The sequence below is a fragment of the Oncorhynchus kisutch genome, linkage group LG15 (genome assembly GCF_002021735.2).
Source record: "Oncorhynchus kisutch isolate 150728-3 linkage group LG15, Okis_V2, whole genome shotgun sequence".
NCBI classification, from domain to species: domain Eukaryota; kingdom Metazoa; phylum Chordata; class Actinopteri; order Salmoniformes; family Salmonidae; genus Oncorhynchus; species Oncorhynchus kisutch.
The window spans coordinates 35,347,439-35,365,933 of record NC_034188.2 but is presented as its reverse complement, the minus strand read 5'-3'; the positions used below and the strand labels follow the sequence as shown (position 1 = coordinate 35,365,933).

General features: G+C 45.8%; 1 protein-coding gene across 1 annotated transcript in view; it reads left to right on the top strand.

The window, feature by feature from the left end:
- afg2a (AFG2 AAA ATPase homolog A) overlaps nucleotides 1-18,495 on the top strand; it is a 131,317-nt gene that overhangs the window by 15,372 nt on the left and 97,450 nt on the right. Inside the window, exons 11-15 of the mRNA XM_020502516.2 lie at nucleotides 9,009-9,163; nucleotides 12,004-12,213; nucleotides 14,666-14,719; nucleotides 15,107-15,186; nucleotides 17,747-17,873. Coding sequence (XP_020358105.1) covers nucleotides 9,009-9,163; nucleotides 12,004-12,213; nucleotides 14,666-14,719; nucleotides 15,107-15,186; nucleotides 17,747-17,873 — 626 coding nt within the window. The remainder of the gene's footprint in view (nucleotides 1-9,008; nucleotides 9,164-12,003; nucleotides 12,214-14,665; nucleotides 14,720-15,106; nucleotides 15,187-17,746; nucleotides 17,874-18,495) is intronic.

Genomic DNA, 18,495 nt, shown 5'->3' with positions numbered 1-18,495 from the left:
GCATGTGTGGGTGGTGGAACTAATAGGTTGGATAAGGTATAGTGAGCAGGACTAGAGGCTCTACAGTGAAATAAGCCAATAAACACTAACCAGAACAGAAATGGACAAGACATATTGACATTGAGGAGAGGCATGCTTAGTCGAGTGATCAAAAGGGTCCGGTGAGTGGAGATGTTGGTTGGTGATTTAGACAGCTAGCCAGGGCATCGGTAGCAGGCTAGCATAGGATGGAGGTCTGTTGTTAGCTACCTCTTGCGTCAGTAGATTAGTGGGGTTCCGTGTGGTAGAGGGGATTAATCCAAATCACACAACAACAACAAAAATAAAAACAATAGATATAGTTATAGAGGCCCAAGAAGAAAACATAATAATAATAATAATAAAAAAATAAAAAAATAAAAATAAATATATTTAAAAAAAAATGTCCGATTGTCTATTCAGATAGCAGCCGGTAAGACAGCTAACGGTTAGCAGGCCGCAGATGGGCGTTCAGGTAACGTCGCGACGGAGGAGCCAGCCAAATAACTCCTTCGGGTAGATAACGTCGGCAGTCCAGTTGTGAAGGCCCGGTGGGGCTCCGCGAAAGCAGTAAAACGGGTCCGGATAGGTGACTGCAGCCCAGGTGTGATTGATGGAACTCAGGAGTGATTGACGGAGCTTGCTAGCTCCGGAATAATTGATGTTTGCTCCGGAATCGACGAAGGCCGATAGTCACACGGATAGCAGCTAGCTAGCTGTGAGATCCGGGTATGAATGTCCAGAGAGCAGTCGAAATCCAGGGACATGGAGAGAAAAATTGGTCCGGTATGTTCCGTTCCGAGCCGCGCTGCGCCGTACAGAACTGGCGATAGATTTTCGAGCTAAAGGATAGCTGATGACCACAAACCGTGGTTAGCTGGATACTAACGATTTGCCAGTAAAGGAGCTAACTAGCTTCTGAACTAGCTTCTGGATTAGCTTCTGGCTAGTTTCAGGCTAGCTTCTTGGAGTTTCTGGCTAGCTTCTTGGAGGATTACAGATCTGAGGTAAATAATACTTTTTTATAAATATACATTGGTGAGGCGGGTTGCAGGAGAGTGTTTTGAAGATGAGTTGATGGAAAATAAAAATAAAATGTATGTGAAAAAGTTGTAAATATATATATATACAGGACACGACAAGACGAGGACAAAAGACGTCTGAACTGCTATGCCACCTTGGAGAGTTCCAGAAATGCGGAAGACACATTTCAGTTAAGTATCCCCCTTTCCCACAGGGGTGCGGGCTCAGTCCCATCCTGTACTCCCTGTTCACCAATGACTGCATGTCCATGCATATCTCCAACTCAATCATCAAGTTTGCTGATGACACAATAGGGGTAGGCCAACTGCCTACAGGGAGGAGGTGAGAGCCCTAGCGGAGTGAAAATAACCTCTCCCTCAATGTCAACAAAACGACAAAGCTGATTGTGTATTACAGGAGAGCAGAGAGAGCACACACCCCCCAAAAGTTTAAAGTTTCCCAAGGACCTTGTGAAGATGCTGGAGGAAGCAGGTACAAAGGTATCTATATCCACAGTAAAACGAGTCCTATATTGACATATCCTGAAAGGCCGCTCAGCAAGGACGAAGCCACTGCTCCAAAACCGCCATAAAAAAGCCAGACTATGGTTTGCAACTGCACATGAGGACAAAGACGGTACTTTTTGGAGAAAAGTCCTCTGGTCTGATGAAACAAAAATACAACTGTTTGGCCATAATGACCATCATTATGTTTGGAGGAAAAAGGGGGGGCTTGCAAGCTGAAGAACACCATCCCAACCGTGAAGCGCGGGGGTGGCAGCATCATGTTTTGGGGCTGCTTTGTTGCAGGAGGGACTGGTGCACTTCACAAAATAGATGGCATCATGAGGTAGGACAATTATGTGGATATATTGACGCAACACCTCAAGACATCAGTCAGGAAGATAAAGCTTGGTCGCAAATGGGTCTTCCAAATGAACAATGACCCCAAGCATATTTCAAAAGTTGTTGCAAAATGGCTTAAGGACAACAAAGTCAAGGTATTGGAGTGTGCTTCACAAAGCGCTGACCTCAATCCTTTAGAAAATGTGTGGGCAGAACTGAGAAAGTGTGTGCGAGCAAGGAGGCCTACAAACCTGACTCAGTTACACCAGCTTTGTCAGGAGGAATGGGCTAAAATTCACCCAACTTATTGTGGGAAGCTTGTGGAAGGCTACCCAAAACGTTTGACCCAAGTTAAACCATTTTAAAGGCAGTGCTACCGAATACTAATTGAGTGTATGTAAACTTCTGACCCACTGGGAATGTGATGAAAGAAATAAAAGCTGAAATAAACCATTCCCTCTACTATTATTCTGACATTTCACATTCTTAAAATAAAATGATTCAACTGACCTAAAACTGAATATTTACTAGGATTAAATGTTAGGAATTGTGAAAAACTGAGTTGAAATGTATTTGGCTACGGTGTATGTAAACTTCCAACTTCAACTGTTCATACATACATACAGTACCAGTCAAATGTTTGGACACACCTACTCTACTCAAGGATTTTTATTTTCTTTTTACAATTGTCAACATTGTAGAATATTAGTGAAGACATCAAAACAATGATATAACAAATATAGAATCATGTAGTAACCAAAAAGGTGTTAAACAAATTTGAGATTCCTCATAGTAGCCACCCTTTGCCTTGATGACAGCTTTGCACACTCTTGGTATTCTCTCAACCAGCTTCACCTGGAATGCTTTTCCAACCGTCTTGAAGGAGTTCCCACATGCTGAGCTCTTGTTGGCTGCTTTTCCTTCAATTCTGTGGTCCAACTCATCCCAAACCATCTCAATTGGGTTGAAGTCGGGGGATTGTGGAGGCCAGGTCATCTGATGCAGCACTCAATCACTCTCCTTATTGGTCAAATGCCCTTACACAGCCTGGAGCTGTGTTTTAGGTCATTGTCCTGTTAAAAAACAAATGATAATCGCACTAATCTCAAACCAGATGGGATGGCGTATCGCTGCAGAATGCTGTGGGAGCTCTGGTTAAGTGTGCCTTGAATTCAAAATAAATCACAGACAGCGTCAGCAGCAAAGCACCTCCACACCATCACACCTCCTCCTCCATGCTTCACGGTGGGAACCACACATGTGGAGATCATCTGTTCACCTACTCTGCGTCTCACAAAGACACGATGGTTCGAACCAAACATCTCAAATTTGGACTCATCATACCAAAGGACAGATTTCCACCGTTCTAATGTTCATTACTCGCGTTTCTTCACCCAAGCAAATCTCTTCTTCTTATGGGTGTCCTTTAGTAGTGGTTTCTTTGCAGCAATTTGACCATGAAGGCCTGATTCACGGAGTCTCCTCTGAACAGTTGATGTTGAGATATGTCCGTTACTTGTTCTGGGAAGCATTTATTTGCGCTGCATTTGGAGGTGCAGTTTACTCTAATGAACTTATCCTCTGCAGCAGAGGTAACTCTGGGGCTTCCTTTCCTGTGTCGGTCCTCATGAGAGCCAGTTTCAGCATAGCGCTTGATCAGTTTTGCGACTGCACTCAAAGTTCTTAATGTTCTGGATTAACTGACATTCATGTCTTCAAAGTAGTGATGGACTGTCGTTTCTCTTTGCTTATTTGAGCTGTTCTTGCCATAATATGGTATTTTACCAAATAGGACTGGAAACCTGGCACCATCCCTACCGTGAATCATGGTGGTGGCAGCATCATGCTGTGCGGATGTTTTTCAGCAGCAGGGGCTGGGAGACTAGTCAGGATCGAGGCAAAGATGAACGGAGCAAAGTACAGAGTGATCCTTGATGAAAACCTGCTCCAGAGTGCTCAGGACCTCAGACTGGGGCGAAGGTTCACCTTCCAACAGGACAATGACCCTAACCACACAGACGGTGCAGGAGTGGCTTCGGTCTGTGAATGTCCTTGAGTGGCCCAGCCAGAGCCCGGACTCCGATCGAACATCTCTGGAGAGACCTGAAAATGGCTGTGCAGTAACTCCTGACAGAGCTTGAGAGGATCTGCATTGAAGATTGGGAGAAACTCACTATATACAGGTTTGCCAAGCTTATAATGTCATACTTAAGAAGACTCAATGCTGTTATCGCTGCCAAAGGTGCTTCAACAAGTACTGAGTAAAGGGTCTGAATACTTATTATGTATTCAGTTAAAAAATATCTAAATTAGCAAAACAATTCTAAAACCTGTTTTTGCTTTGTCATTGTGGGGTAACCTGTTTTTGCTTTGTCATTGTGGGGGAATTTGTGTAGATTGATGAGGAGAAAAAAAACATTTTAAGCAATTTTAGAATAAGGCTGTAACATAACAAAATATGGAAAAAGTCAAAGAGTCTGAATACTTGCCGAAGGCACTGTATGTGTATGTATGTATGTATCTGACTTTGCTCGTTAAACTTAAGAACAAATTCTTATTTACAGTGACGGCCTACACTGGCCAAACCCGGACGATGCTGGGCAAATTTAGCTTTGCCCTATGGGACTCCCAATCACAGCCGATTGTGATACAGCCTGGAATCAAACCAGGGTGTCTGTAGGGATGTCTCTAGCACTGAGATGCAGTGCCTTAGACCACTACACCACTCGGGAGCCCAAACCTTAAACTTTGATTTGATTTAGTTTTTGGAATGCCGATTTATTTTATTGCACAAGTATGAGTGGAAAAAAATGTCAGGGAAAAATGAGGCGAGTATTGTTTGACATAAATCTTGCTGCAGAGACATGAATGAGATCAACAGTGGTAAATGCTTGATGTGTGTTTACAGAGGAAGCCTTCCATATAAAGCACTTTTCCCGACTCCACAGTCCTTTTAAAGGCACTTTTGGAATTTTAGGACAGGCTACATAAATATTGCCAGATCAGTATGTGACGTTTATTTGCCGGCTCTGTTTATAAAATCCGGAAATGTTCGCCTTGTACTATTTATTCTCGGTCCTTACCTTTATTAATGGCAGCTTGCGCGCTCCTTCCCTCCCTTTCCCCAGTGTGTGTGTTTAAGAGCACATATTATTGCAGTCTTTCAGTGCTGGAACAGATGTTGGGTATTGTAAATACAGGTGCAAAGAGCGTTCCGGAAGCCCCTCAGAGTAATGAAAACGTTCCTGTTTTTTTATTATGGTGTAGAGCCAAAAGTATTTCACAATTCATTTGAGGACAATGTCGCTCGAGACCCACACAGCTCTGCTGACAAGTGCCCCGGTACGGGACGGGACGGGGGGTGAAGGTGTTACGGAGGTGTTTTTCTTGTCTAAATAAGTTTTGAACATGTTGTAGGAGTGCAGATGGACACCCACAGATGGAGTTCCATAAATGACCTACCCACGGTTGTTGTTGACATATCAAGACAATAGAGCTGTATAAGAAGCCCATGAATTTGGCAGGGGGAACTTTTACTTTACCTCGACTAGAGTTACCTCAGTGTCCTCTGCCTGTCTTTGTAGCAAATTTGTAAAACTGCCCAAATTAATCCAAGCTAGTCGTTTTTGAAGGTAGTTATAGTAGGACGCACCGGTGTCTTAGATATGTTGGTCTGTGGACTTGGCTCACATTCCCTTACAGATTCGGGCTGGTGGAGGTGGCCCCGGAAGAAGAGCCTCGAGTCGGGGAGGGCCTGTTTTGGTGGCAGATAATTGGGAACATCCCTTCTTCTTACCAGCCCACAGTCCCCTGCTTTCACCTTGTCTCTTCCTCCCCAAGCCAGGGGCACCCCATTCTCAATTTCCCGCAGATTGCTGGTAAATGTGAAGCATTCGGGAAAGAACAAGTGAGGGAAAAAAAAGAATCCACATAAGGTTCAGATTAAACCTTGTTGTGTCGCTCCTTTTTTCTCTTCTAACAGTGCATCGGATGTTTTCATAACTAAACCAAATGTGTGCTCGGATCGAGCCAAGCCTAGCCAGGGGATATCATCCCTGAAGCGGAAATGCTGGAGTCGCATTGTTGAATTACATTTCCTTTTGCCTTTGGGCTATCCAGATTCCAAGCTGGATACTACATTAATCTGCTTCATGAATGTACTTGCTAACTAAGCATTTGCTTAGGTTGTGTAGACACCCATCAGTTGCTCATACGGACAATGGGTCGTGAGTTGGTCCGACTTTCATTAGGTCAATTTTTGTTCTGTAGGTTAATTCCTCAGCAACTGTAGTGTTTTGTGTCCAGCGATTGGTTAGAGAAAGATCCTTTAGCTGGACGAACGTTTGTCAATCCAGGAAGACAGCTTTTTTTTTTTTTTTTTGAGCTCTTCAGCCTTATGAGCGCACACTTTTCTTTCTTATTCTGTCTAGAATTCCGGGTTAACGCACCACAGCCAAACATCGTTTTTACTACGATGCACTGGAACAGGTAAGAAGGCTGTCACGGTCGCCCGACTGTCAAGTGTGGCTTCTTTTTCAAAGGCAAATAGACTAGGGCCGGGAATTCCCAGGGACCTCACGGTACGATATTATCACAATACTTGGTTGCCGATGCTACATGTATTGCGATTCTCGCGATTTCTGTATGTATGCGATTCGATACTGTGATTTTTATTGGGATTCCATGGTCCTAACATATTGCTCACCATATGTCTGCTGCAGAGGGACAAGAGAGAGTCACGAGAAAAACGAGTTTTGTTCAGTCAGGGAAATAAAAGTGCTGAAAACAAATTGTTTCCCTGTTTAAAAAGAAGATGGAGAACAAGCTATGAAGGTACAGCCACCTAGCGCAAAAATAATATTGCGATATTGTCAAAACAATACGATTATATAATCCAAAATAATATCCAGATGTTTAACTATATAGATTTTCTTCTCCCCCATCACTGAAGTAGACGTTGCCTGACGAACCAGAACCAAGCCCTAACCTCCATTACCCTTTGAACATCCCTCTATCCCTCTTAATGCGATGAGGAGGCTGAGCAGTGGAGAGGAGGAGTAAAGAGTCCCTCTGATAGCACATGTGGTAGCCCCTGTTCCCCCCCTCTCCCCAGAAAAATATGCTTGCCCCCTCCCCTCCTTCCTACCCTGTGCATGGTCTCAGGCTCCAGGCTGAGGCAGATGTTTTTGTACTGCTAGTCGAAGAGCCCTGGAGCTTTGAATGGAGAAGAGATGTCCATGTCATCGGGCAGGGCCAGGTCAGGCGGGATTGATGTGATGTGGTGGGGGACTCTGGGGAGAGGAGACGGGACACAGCGAGAGCAGAGCCCAGGACCTTAGAACACACTGACCTTGGCCTGATCCGCTCACGGACGCTCGCTCGCTCTCTCTCTCCACATTGTGCTTTTCTTTTTTTCCTCTGTCCCTTTTTTCAGTCTTCTCAAATCCTGGAAAATATAAACAGGATGCAGTCTTGTCTGATCGTAAATCCCCTCTTGTCTGCCCTGGCCCACAGCCCCCCCCCCCCCCCAACCCCCCCCAGTCCCTGGCCCCAGCTCGGAGGAGAGGTGGAAGCCTTCGGTAATCATGCGCTCAGCCACTGTATCATTTGTTCATCAAATGCCTGTTATCCTACATGCATGGCTTGAATCTATACAACTGGATATGAGCGGTGGCTACTCTGGTCAAGTGCAGGTTTTTCTGCAATGTCATGCGGTAGGGTTCTTTAAAAATGAGGCTGATTTACTCCTAGCAGCAGCTTTTCATTCAGGATTTTCCCGTTCATATTTGTATCTACTATCTATTGCACAGAGTTCAACCAGCCTCATTCAGAATTTTCTTTGCCCTTGATCCTTAAACATAATTTGACTTATCTTTTATTGACTGGAGACGTGACATGTTTATCTAGTCTCAGAGATTTATCTATTTCCTTTTGTATGATGTATTTGACAGACTGTTTAAGACAAATTACACATGACAAATATGCCACAACCCACAGGAAGCCCAATTTCTCCTTTGTATTAAACACTCACTGTGAGGATTTTTTTTCTTCTTTTTTTTCTCAAAACCATCTTCAAGAAAATTAAATTCAGAATTCTAATGCCTTAGTATTCCAAGAGACACACTCTTGGAAAACAAGGCTTTATCCTTGTTCTAATCCTTCCCTGTCGGTGATACTGATGTAGGCCGTAATCCCTATTCTTGCTCCCTTCCTCCTGTGGTTACGCCTTCTAGCGTGCTCCCTGTCCCGTCACCAGCGCCGATGTGGCCTATTCATGAGCTATCATCACCCCGGCCCCTTGGAATGCTGATTGTACACCGGCCTATTTCTCTCCGTGGCTCACTCTTTTTGTGGCCCTGCTCTGCAAGGCCCAACACGAACTCAAAATCCAACACCAATATTAATGCACAGATTAAGTTATTTGTACCGTTGTCCTTTTTAATACTCAGCCGGTAACAGAATCGCCTCTAGTCACGAGAGAGTTAATCTCAAACACAACGCGTCAATTACAGTTCCTCTGCAGCTTTTCTTCTTGGCTATGTGTGTCCAATGTGCCCTGTTGAATTGAAAGAGTGAAGGGAACTAGTGTTCATTTGGAGATTTAGGCATTCGCTAGGGATTCGTCATCACGACATGTAGGAGCCTGAGAGGTGAGGTGAAAGTTCTACTGTGTGAAAGTAAGTGTGTGTTTGGAGTCGTGGAGCGGCTGCCAAGGATTTATGGGAAACTGTCCATCACTGTATGGCCTGTCGTTTTTGAAAAAAGGAGGAAAGTGAGGCTTAGCCTATTGTTGACATTTTGACGATGGCGTGTTGCTGAATGACAAAGTATTGATTTTCAGAAAACATGACTTGTTTTGCAGCTTGGGGCATCTTTCCTCCTAGTAACTGTACACGTCATCAACTCATCTTAGACTTGCAAAATGTCCATCCTGTGTGAATTTTGCATTTCTAAAGCGTCTCTAACGTGACAATGTTCTTTTATCAGAATGTTCTACCTCTTATTACCCACCATGCACTATTCGCCAAAATATCACCCTACAGGAAATTGTCAACTAAACCTAGACATTTTGAAAACCTGTACGTTTAACAAATAAGTTTATCAATCTGGTCTTTTTTACAGGGCTGCATGCATTAAGGCATGCTCTCGGGAGTGGCTCCCAGCCATCAGACCTCCAGTTGATGGGGACAGTGACGGTCACCCTCCAGGACCTCCAGTGGGCCATGTCAGAGGTCAAACCAAGTGCCATGAGGGAGGTCGCCATCGATGTCCCCAAGGTATGTCTGGATTATAGTCCCTTGGACTCCTTTTTGAAGGTCGGCATGAAAATTGTCGGCATGTGAGGTCGGCATACAAACTGTCATTTGATTTATCGGGTGCCACCAAAGATGGAACAACAGCTCTGCTGATGTCACCGGCACAACGGAAAGTGTTTTCTAGTCTCATGTTCTGAAACGTCAACAAATCTTCTCAGGAGCGCAAATCGCTTAATTACTCATTGGACAACCAGTCAACAGTACGGTGAGTAATCAAGTGAGGCATTAAGTATTTTGTGCATCGGAGAAGATACTTTCAGATCCCCAGTTACTTTTGTTGACGTGCGGTTTTCACTGAGGGTTCAAACCGAGGAAGCGTCGGATGGAAATGACCCACAGCCATACTGCTGCCCTCCCTGAAACGGAGATGAATCACACACTCAGTGTGTGGGGGGGGGGGGGGGGGGACAGTGGTGAGACTCCAGGATGTTTTGGAGTTTGCATGTGCAAGACATAACGGACAGGAAGAGGCTAACATCATCTCCAGCACTAATTGGAAGCAGATCGGGTCGACATCGGTTCCTGCCAGAGAGCGAGAGAGGGAAAAAAAAAAGAAAAAAGTCCGTTCTCCTTCCTCCTAATGCTCCTCTGCACTGAGCTCACCCCGAGACATTCAGTTCTTGCGGCCAGTTCCTGGAAACAAAAGATGGGCTCGAGTTTTTTTCCTTCCCTCAGTGCACTGCAGCTGAAGGGTCGGCCCGCAGAGCTCCGACTTGATTATATCCATATGAGTGCAAAACATTTGTTTCTAATCCATTTATATAAGAAACTTTCAGTGGAGCCAGGCCTGGCGAGAGCAAGAGCAGAGCACACCTCTCTCTCTCAGGCCGAACGGACCTTTTAATGTTTGGATCTGGCAGCTGCAGCCGAGAGCTCCGTTCCCCTTTTTCGACTTCCTCTCCTCTCCAAGTTCTTGTCTGGAGAAGTACCCACCACAACTACTGTCGCACCCGCCCTCCTCTCCCACATCCCAGGCAACCCCATCAAAGCCCGGGCCCTAAGAGGCCCCTTGTAAACTTCAGACAACAACAGTAAAAGATAATAACTGGGTCTCGGAGAGAGAAAAAGAGGCAGGGGGAGTAAAATCAACGAAGCAAGGTGTGACTCAAACGGCACCCTCTAATTCTACATCCGCCGTGTTCGTGACAAAAGCACCTTGCAATTATGCGTATTTTTTTTTTTTTACTGTCATTCACGCCAGCGCCATGTTCATTTTGTCTGCAGAAAACTTGAACAGAAACACAAAAAAATAGGTTCAGGGGGAGAAAAGGGGTATAAATCTTTGCTGTGCACATCTGCTGCTAGCCTGGTAGGGTAGAGGCACCTGAAGCTGCCTGATTGATTTACACCCGATAGATTCTGGCAAGGGGAAGCTGTGCCTCTCTCTTTCTCTCGCTTTCTCTTGTCTCTTGCTCTCTCCTTCCACGCTCTCTTCCAGTCTCCCTTTCACCATCCATATCTCTCTCTCTCTCTCCTCACCCACCGTCCTCTCTCCTATCTATCTATCTATCTATCTATAAATTGTTCAACGTGTGGTATTTACAGTATGTGGCCGGACGCCAAGTTTCCATTGGGTGCTCTGTTCCTGGGAGACGGCGCCGGTGGCCTGGGATGTGTTACTTCGGGCAGAGAAAGGAGGGAGGGAGAGAGAGGTGGAGATGGAAGGAGAGAGATGGTGAGAAAGAGAAGGAGAGTGAGAGAGGAAAAGTCATGCTGATGTCATGAAAGGGGGAGGAAAGGGTGGCTTATTGCTCTGTCCAACCCCTGCTCTCCTTATTGCTCTGTCCAACCTCTGCTCTCCTTATTGCTCTGTCCAACCCCTGCTTTCCTTATTGCTCTGTCCAACCCCTGCTCTCCTTATTGCTCTGTCCAACCCCTGCTCTCCTTATTGCTCTGTCCAACCCCTGCTCTCCTTATTGCTCTGTCCAACCCCTGCTCTCCTTATTGCTCTGTCCATCCCCTACTCTCCTTATTGCTCTGTCCAACCCCTGCTCTCCTTATTGCTCTGTCCAAGCCCTGCTCTCCTTATTGCTCTGTCCAACCCCTGCTCTCCTTATTGCTCTGTCCAAGCCCTGCTCTCCTTATTGCTCTGTCCAACCCCTGCTCTCATTATTGCTCTGTCCAACCCCTGCTCTCCTTATTGCTCTGTCCAACCCCTGCTCTCCTTATCGGTTTTATCTCCCTGGAGTCGTGCGCCTCTGCCCATCATCCGTCAAAGTGGCAGCTGCTGTCCGGCTCTCTGTGTTGTCTGCTGAGTCACTCTCCACCCAGATCTGGCCCAATGCTTTTCCTGTCGTGTATCTCAACTAGTTCTTGTACTGTATTATTCAAAATAATTTGCCCAGAGCAAAAATACAAACAGTATTTCAGTGATTGATTAATTACAGCTGTAGAGAGAAATAAACACTGCACACAGAACCCACAACTTTCTTGCCACAATAAGGATGTTACTTTTGACTTGGAAAACTTTTTATCCTCTCAAACCTGGGTTTTCTTGAAGCTACCATAACACCGCTAGATACCAAGCCCCATTGAAACTGCCATCCCATACAGCCCATTAGGGACATCTCTCTTTCCATTGTCTATAAAACTTCTGTATCTAGAAACACATATTCTTGCAGACTGTCTCCCTTGCAGACTGTCTCCCTTGCAGACTGTCTCCCTTCCCTTGCAGACTCTCTCCCTTCCCTTGCAGACTCTCTCCCTTCCCTTGCAGACTCTCTCCCTTCCCTTGCAGACTCTCTCCCTTGCTGACTGTTTCCCTTGCTGACTGTTTCCCTTGCTGACTGTTTCCCTTGCAGGTTCGCTGGTCGGACGTGGGAGGCATGGAGCAGGTGAAGCTGAAACTGAAGCAGGCGGTGGAGTGGCCCCTCAGGCACCCTGAGGCCTTCACCCGCATGGGCATCCAGCCCCCTAAAGGGGTGCTCCTCTACGGGCCCCCAGGCTGCTCCAAGACCATGATCGCCAAGGCTCTGGCCAATGAGAGCGGACTCAACTTTCTCGCCATCAAGGTGATGGTCATTTAACATTGGATTGTTGCCTGCATTCTCTCCAAATGGTCAATGTATGGGCAGGGAGTTCCCATAAATCCCACCCCTGTAATGCATACTTTTGTAATGCATCAGTTTTGCAGTTGCATCGCCTTTAAGCACAGTTCCTTTAGTTATGGCTGACCTAGCATGGACCTTTGTCGTTTCCACAACATTAAGTAACTAATGCTACAACTATAGCTAGTAACATTTTTCTGTTGTCCCAAAAATACTTTGCGGGTCTCCCGAGTGTCGCAGCGGTCTAAGGCAATGGGGTTGGATCCCAGGCTGTCACAACCAGCTGTGAACGGGAGTCCCATAGGGCGGCGCACAATTGGCCCAGCGTCTTCTGGGTTTGGCGGAGGGCTTGGCAGGGGTGGGCTTTACTCGGCTCATCGCGCTCTACTGACTCCTTGTGGCGGGCCGGGCACCTGCAAGCTGACTTCGTTCAACGGTGTTTCCTCCGACACATTGGTGCAGCTGGCTTCCAGGTTAAGCGAGTGCGCGTTGAGAAGCGCGGCTTGGAATGTCATGTTTCGGGGGACGCTTGACTCGACTTTCGCCTCTCCCGAACCCGTTGGGGAGTTGCAGCAATGAGACAAGATTGTAATCACAAAATTGGGGAGAAATACTTAGCCATGCCTATTTACATATACCAGCAGCCATTCCCTTGGCTTTAACCCAGTTAAAAAACAAAGGGATATGTCCCTGATTCTCTCAAGGACCTCAGACTCTCTGGCTTCCTCGAAGGCTGACCTATAGGCCTCCTCACTTGACCCCTCCGACCCTGTCTTTGTCCTCTTCAATCATCACCCCATCCTCTCTACCCCCCTCTCCCTCCACCCCAATTCAACACTCGCCCCTACACCTTCCTTCTCCCTACCTCTCGGCATGCTCTGTCCAGGCCTCTTGATGGAGATTGATTGATCAGCTCAGCAATCGTTGATTGGCGCTTATTTTGGAAGCTGTTGCCAGTGCAATGGGGTCGTGACAGAAGCTGTCAGCCAGCCTGATTTAGAGGGGGTCAGTGGTAAAAGATGGTGGATAGGCTGTTATATTAGCAAGAAAAGACAGACTGTAAAAGTCTATCATAAGGGGCTATTTTTCTCGTAGATGTTGTTTGGGAATAAAGTCCAGGCTAGTACTTTTACAATTACAAAATCATGACGTACTTTCCCCTAGTGTGTTGGTAGCTTTGACTCTGACAGTAAAACCCTAACACTTCATTATCATGTTGTCTCACACACCGATTTTTTTTATTTAACCTTAATTTAACTTGGCAAGTCAGTTAAGAGCAAATTCTTATTTACAATGACGGCCTACCCCGGCCAAAGCTGGAAGACACTGGGCCAATTGTGCTCCGCCCTATGGGACTCCCAATCACGGACGGTTGTGATACAGGATCGAACCAGGGTCTGTAGTGATGCCTCTAGCACTGAGATACAGTGCCTTAGACCCCTGCGCCACACGGGAGCCAATAGAGGCATTTATCTAATACATAGCTACATAGAAATGTACCTACACTAAACAAAAATATAAACACAACATGTAAAGTGTTGGTTTCCATATGCACAAACACCTTATTTATCTCCAATATTGTACACAAATTTGTTTACATCCCTGTTAGTGAGCAATTCTCCTTTGCCAAGATAGTCTATCCAATCCACCTGACAGGTGTGACATATCAAGAAGTTGATTGTATTTATTTTATTTAACCTTAATTGAACTTAAACAGCATGATCATTACACAGGTGCATCTTGTGCTGCGGGCAATAAAAGGACACTTTAAAATGTGCTGTTTTAGCTGGTAAAATAAACACACTTCATACATTATCAAGCCCAGACCCGGCCTGGCCACACCACCACAGAGGAACTGGGGATAAATGAGTCAGTCTCCACAACGCTGTTGTGTTCTGAGGAGACAAAAGGGCTGCCGTTTAAGTGTTGTGTCCCTGCCAGCTCAGAGGTGTTGAAAAGGGTGGATTGCAGGGGAAGGAAGTGCGTCCTGACGGCCTGAGGGGATGTTTATCTGCCTCGGATGGAGGGTGCAGAGTGGCCACAGCAGCTTTACTTACCCTACCTCCTTGGTCCTCTTTGCCTTCCTTCTCAATTATTGTTTTTCTTTTTTTTTTCTCCCTTCCCCTCTATCCCTTAAATAACTATCCCTTTCATGTCTGAAAGATTTCTTGGCGGGCTGTTAATAACTTCTCAGTGGTTTGTTCATTGTTGTTTTGGTGTGTTCCTGTCAGAAATTAGTGGTGAGGCTAGCTTGTAGTTAGCTAAACAGTGTTATTAGGTGTATCATTAGTGTTTTATATTGATATTAATAGTTGTACTGTATAACTACGGTCCAAGGTTTTCCCTCGTATGGAACACTCCTGGTCCTATAATGAATCACTGGACAGGAGAACCAACTTCCCTCTGTCTCTTTCAGGGTCCAGAGTTACTGAGTAAATATGTAGGGGAGTCTGAGAGAGCTGTCAGAGAGGTGAGTACCAGGCCAACTTTCATTGTCTGTCATACAGTACACCCAATACACTGAATATGTGGACTACTTACATTTAAAAATAAATTGATTTAATATTCTACAGATTCTACAGAGGTGTCAAACTCATTCCACAGAGGGCCGAGTGTCCGCAGGTTTTGGGTTTTTCCTTGCAATTCAGACCTAGACAACCAGATGAGGGGAGATTCTTACTAATTAGTGACCTTAATTCATCAGTCAAGTACAAGGGTGGAGCGAAAACCCACGGACACTCGGCCCTCCGTGGAATGAGTTTGACACATGTTCTACAGTACAATGTATATGCAGAATCGGGGTCTACTATATATTAATGCGTGTCTCTCTATATATGTTGGCATATGTCAATACCAGTTGTTTAGGAAGGCCAGAGCTGTCGCACCCTCCATTGTGTTCTTCGATGAGATTGACGCTCTTGCTGGAGAAAGAGGAAGGTAGGTATTTCTTCTCAGAAATGAGAACAATGACTCTTTGAATGACTGACTGTCTATAGTCCCCCAAGTCTGTACAATAATTACACTGATAAAGCCGGCTGTAGAGTTCCCATGGCGACAGTTCACTAGCGCACGCACACCCGCATGCACGTACACACTGACAAACAGAAGAGCCAGTCTGTCCGGAGGCGCCTCAATGGGATGGCACTGGGAACATCTGTGGCTTCAGGAAGAAGAAAAAAACGGACAGAGAGAGGACACAGGCCGCGGCAGACAAGCGCTTCATTGTGCACGCCACAGCAGATGGGGGAAGCTAAATATGAGGCCAACTTCCCGATAAACCCCGACTGAAAGTCAGTGGTTTAGGACCAGACAAAAGACCACTCCAGATATGGTTCAAACATGGCCTTCTCTCAAGCCTAATTGGACAGAGCCTGGGATGGGTCACAGTGTCTATTCTTTCCAAAACCATTTTGCCATTTAGTGCATGTAGGGTGACATTTTGTGTCTGCTGACGTACTTGCAATACTTGTAGTGGGATTTAGCTCCAAACTTCTCTTATGATGTCCATGAGATCACAAAACTAAACAGTGTGCATAACTCATACATGCGATTCAACTGCGACCTGCAGTGTCATATGGCCCATGTCGGAAGTCGGAAGTTTACATACACCTTAGCCAAATACATTTGAACTCGGTTTTTCACAATTCCTGACATTTAATCCAAGTAAAAATTCCCTGTTTTAGGTCAGTTAGGATCAGCACCATATTTTAAGAATGTGAAATGTCAGAATAATAGTTGAGCTTTTATTTCTTGAATCACATTCCCAGTGGGTCAGAAGTTTACATACACTCAATTAGTATTTGATAGCATTGCCTTTAAATTGTTTAACTTGGGTCAAACGTTTCGGGTAGCCTTCCACAAGCGTCCCACAATAACTTGGGTGAATTTTGGCCCATTCCTCCTGACAGAGCTGGTGTAACTGAGTCAGCTTTGTAGGCCTCCTTGTTCGCACACGCTTTTTCAGTTCTGCCCACAAATTTTTTATAGGATTGAGGTCAGGGCTTTGTGATGGCCACTCCAATACCTTGACTTTGTTGTCCTTAAGCCATTTTACCACAACTTTGTAAGTATGCTTTGGGTCATTGTCCATTTGGAAGACCCATTTGCGACCAAGCTTTAACTTCCTGACTGATGTCTTGAGATGTTGCGTCAATATATCCACTTAATTGTCCTTCCTCATGATGTCACCTATTTTGTGAAGTGCACCAGTCCCTCCTGCAGCAAAGCACCCCCACAACATGATGCTGCCACCCCCGTGCTTCACCGTTGGGATGGTGTTCTTCGGCTTGCAAGCCTCCCCCTTTTTCCTCCAAACGTAACGATGGCCAAACAGTTCTATTTTTGTTTCCTCGGACCAGAGGACATTTCTAGATTAAGTACGATCTTTGTCCCCATGTGCAGTTGCAAATCGTAGTCTGTCTTTTTTATGGCGGTTTTGGCGCAGTGGCTTCATCCTTGCTGAGCGGCCTTTCAGGTTATGTCGATATAGGACTCGTTTTACTGTGGATATAGATACTTTTGTACCTGTTTCCTCCAGAATCTTCACAAGGTCCTTTGCTTTTGTTCTGGGATTAATTTGCACTTTTCATACCAAAGTACGTTCATCTCTAGTAGACAGAATGCGTCTCTTCCAACAATTGTTGGAAAAATTACTTGTGTCATGCACAAAGTAGATGTCATAACCGACTTGCCAAAACTATAGTTTGTTAACAAGACATTTGTGGAGTGGTTGAAAAACAAGTTTTAATGACTCCAACCTAAGTGTATGTAAACTTCCGACATCAACTGTATATATCAGCTTGGGGGTCAACTTAAGTCAACTCAGGATTCGACCTGACAAAATGCCCCACATACACTCAAGATGTTCTAATTTAACTGCATGCCCGAATTGACCGGATTGTAATGCAATTCTTTGACCCCTGCCTTTCAAATTTGCTTGATGCAGGGGCGTCTGTCGGGATGAGTTTTCTGATACTGAGACAGAGAAAAGAAGATAGAGAGAGGCCGTTGGAGACAGGCGCATAAAGAGAAAGGGGAGAGGGGGAAAAGAAGGGAGGCATTGGGTCCATAGAGAATGAAAGAGAAAGGTGGAAGCAGCATGGCAGATTTCTCTCTTAGTCGCAAGGCCTTTTTTTCTCTTCCTCCCAGGGTCATAACACAGTGACAGGTCTCTTTTGTGTTCCTCTGAGGCCTTGTCTGTGGTAATGACGTGTGGCACTTCCGCCGGCCCTGTGAACAGCGACAGAGAGAGAGTGTGTGTGCGTGTGTGTGTCTGACAGAGGTGGGGAGCAGAAACGGGAGGGAAAGACACTACACTGTGCTATGGAAAATAAACACCTTACTATTTCTCAGTGCAGGGACTGGGACATGACAACTTGAACAGACACATTTTTGGTTAAAGGTCTTTTCATATCTCCCTTCTCTCCTCCCCCTGTCACCCCCCCACCCACCTCTCCATTTGTACTCCCCCTCCTCTCTCTCCCCTTCGCTCTCTCAGCTCCTCGGGGTCTGGTGGCGTAGGGGACCGGGTCCTGGCCCAGCTCCTGACCGAGATGGACGGCATCGAACAACTCAGGGACGTCACCGTGCTGGCCGCCACCAACCGTCCCGACATGATAGATAAGGTAGATCCATCAGAGTTCCTGCTCCCTCTCCCTCCCTCTCTCTCTCTCTCTCTTTCTTTCTGCTTCCCATCCTCCTTATCCTCCATCTGTCTCTTAATGAAACTTCATGAGTGCTGATCAAAGACAGAGCCTGGGCCCTGTCAAAACACACCCAGGAAAAAGGGCCTGGCTCTTCACAGGCACTATATGCTTTTACAGCTTGCTCTATCTCATTCTCGCTCTCTGTAGCCTTCCCTCATCTCCCTCTTTTCCGTCTTCCTCTCTCCTCCATTTATGTATGCACATACTCTGCTTTCTGAAATGTAATCGTCTCTCTGCTCTTATCAGAAAGTAAGAGTGATTAGGAGGGGGAAAACTTAAAACTGAAGATATCCTTTAGTCCAGTGCCGAGGGGGAACTTCCTCCTGCTCCCACTTTGCCAGGTGGCTGTTGGGGCCCCATGGTGGGATAAACCCTCATAGTGCTTCCTTATGGACAGCTGAACAGCTGGAAGTCTCCTCCAGGGCCACTGGTGGAGAATTGACACATCCCTGGCCTGCCTAGCAACTGAAGACCATTTCCTTCCTTCCTCCTCCCCTGCTACTGCCTGTCCTGCCACTCTAAGCTCTGTGGGCAGTTGGGG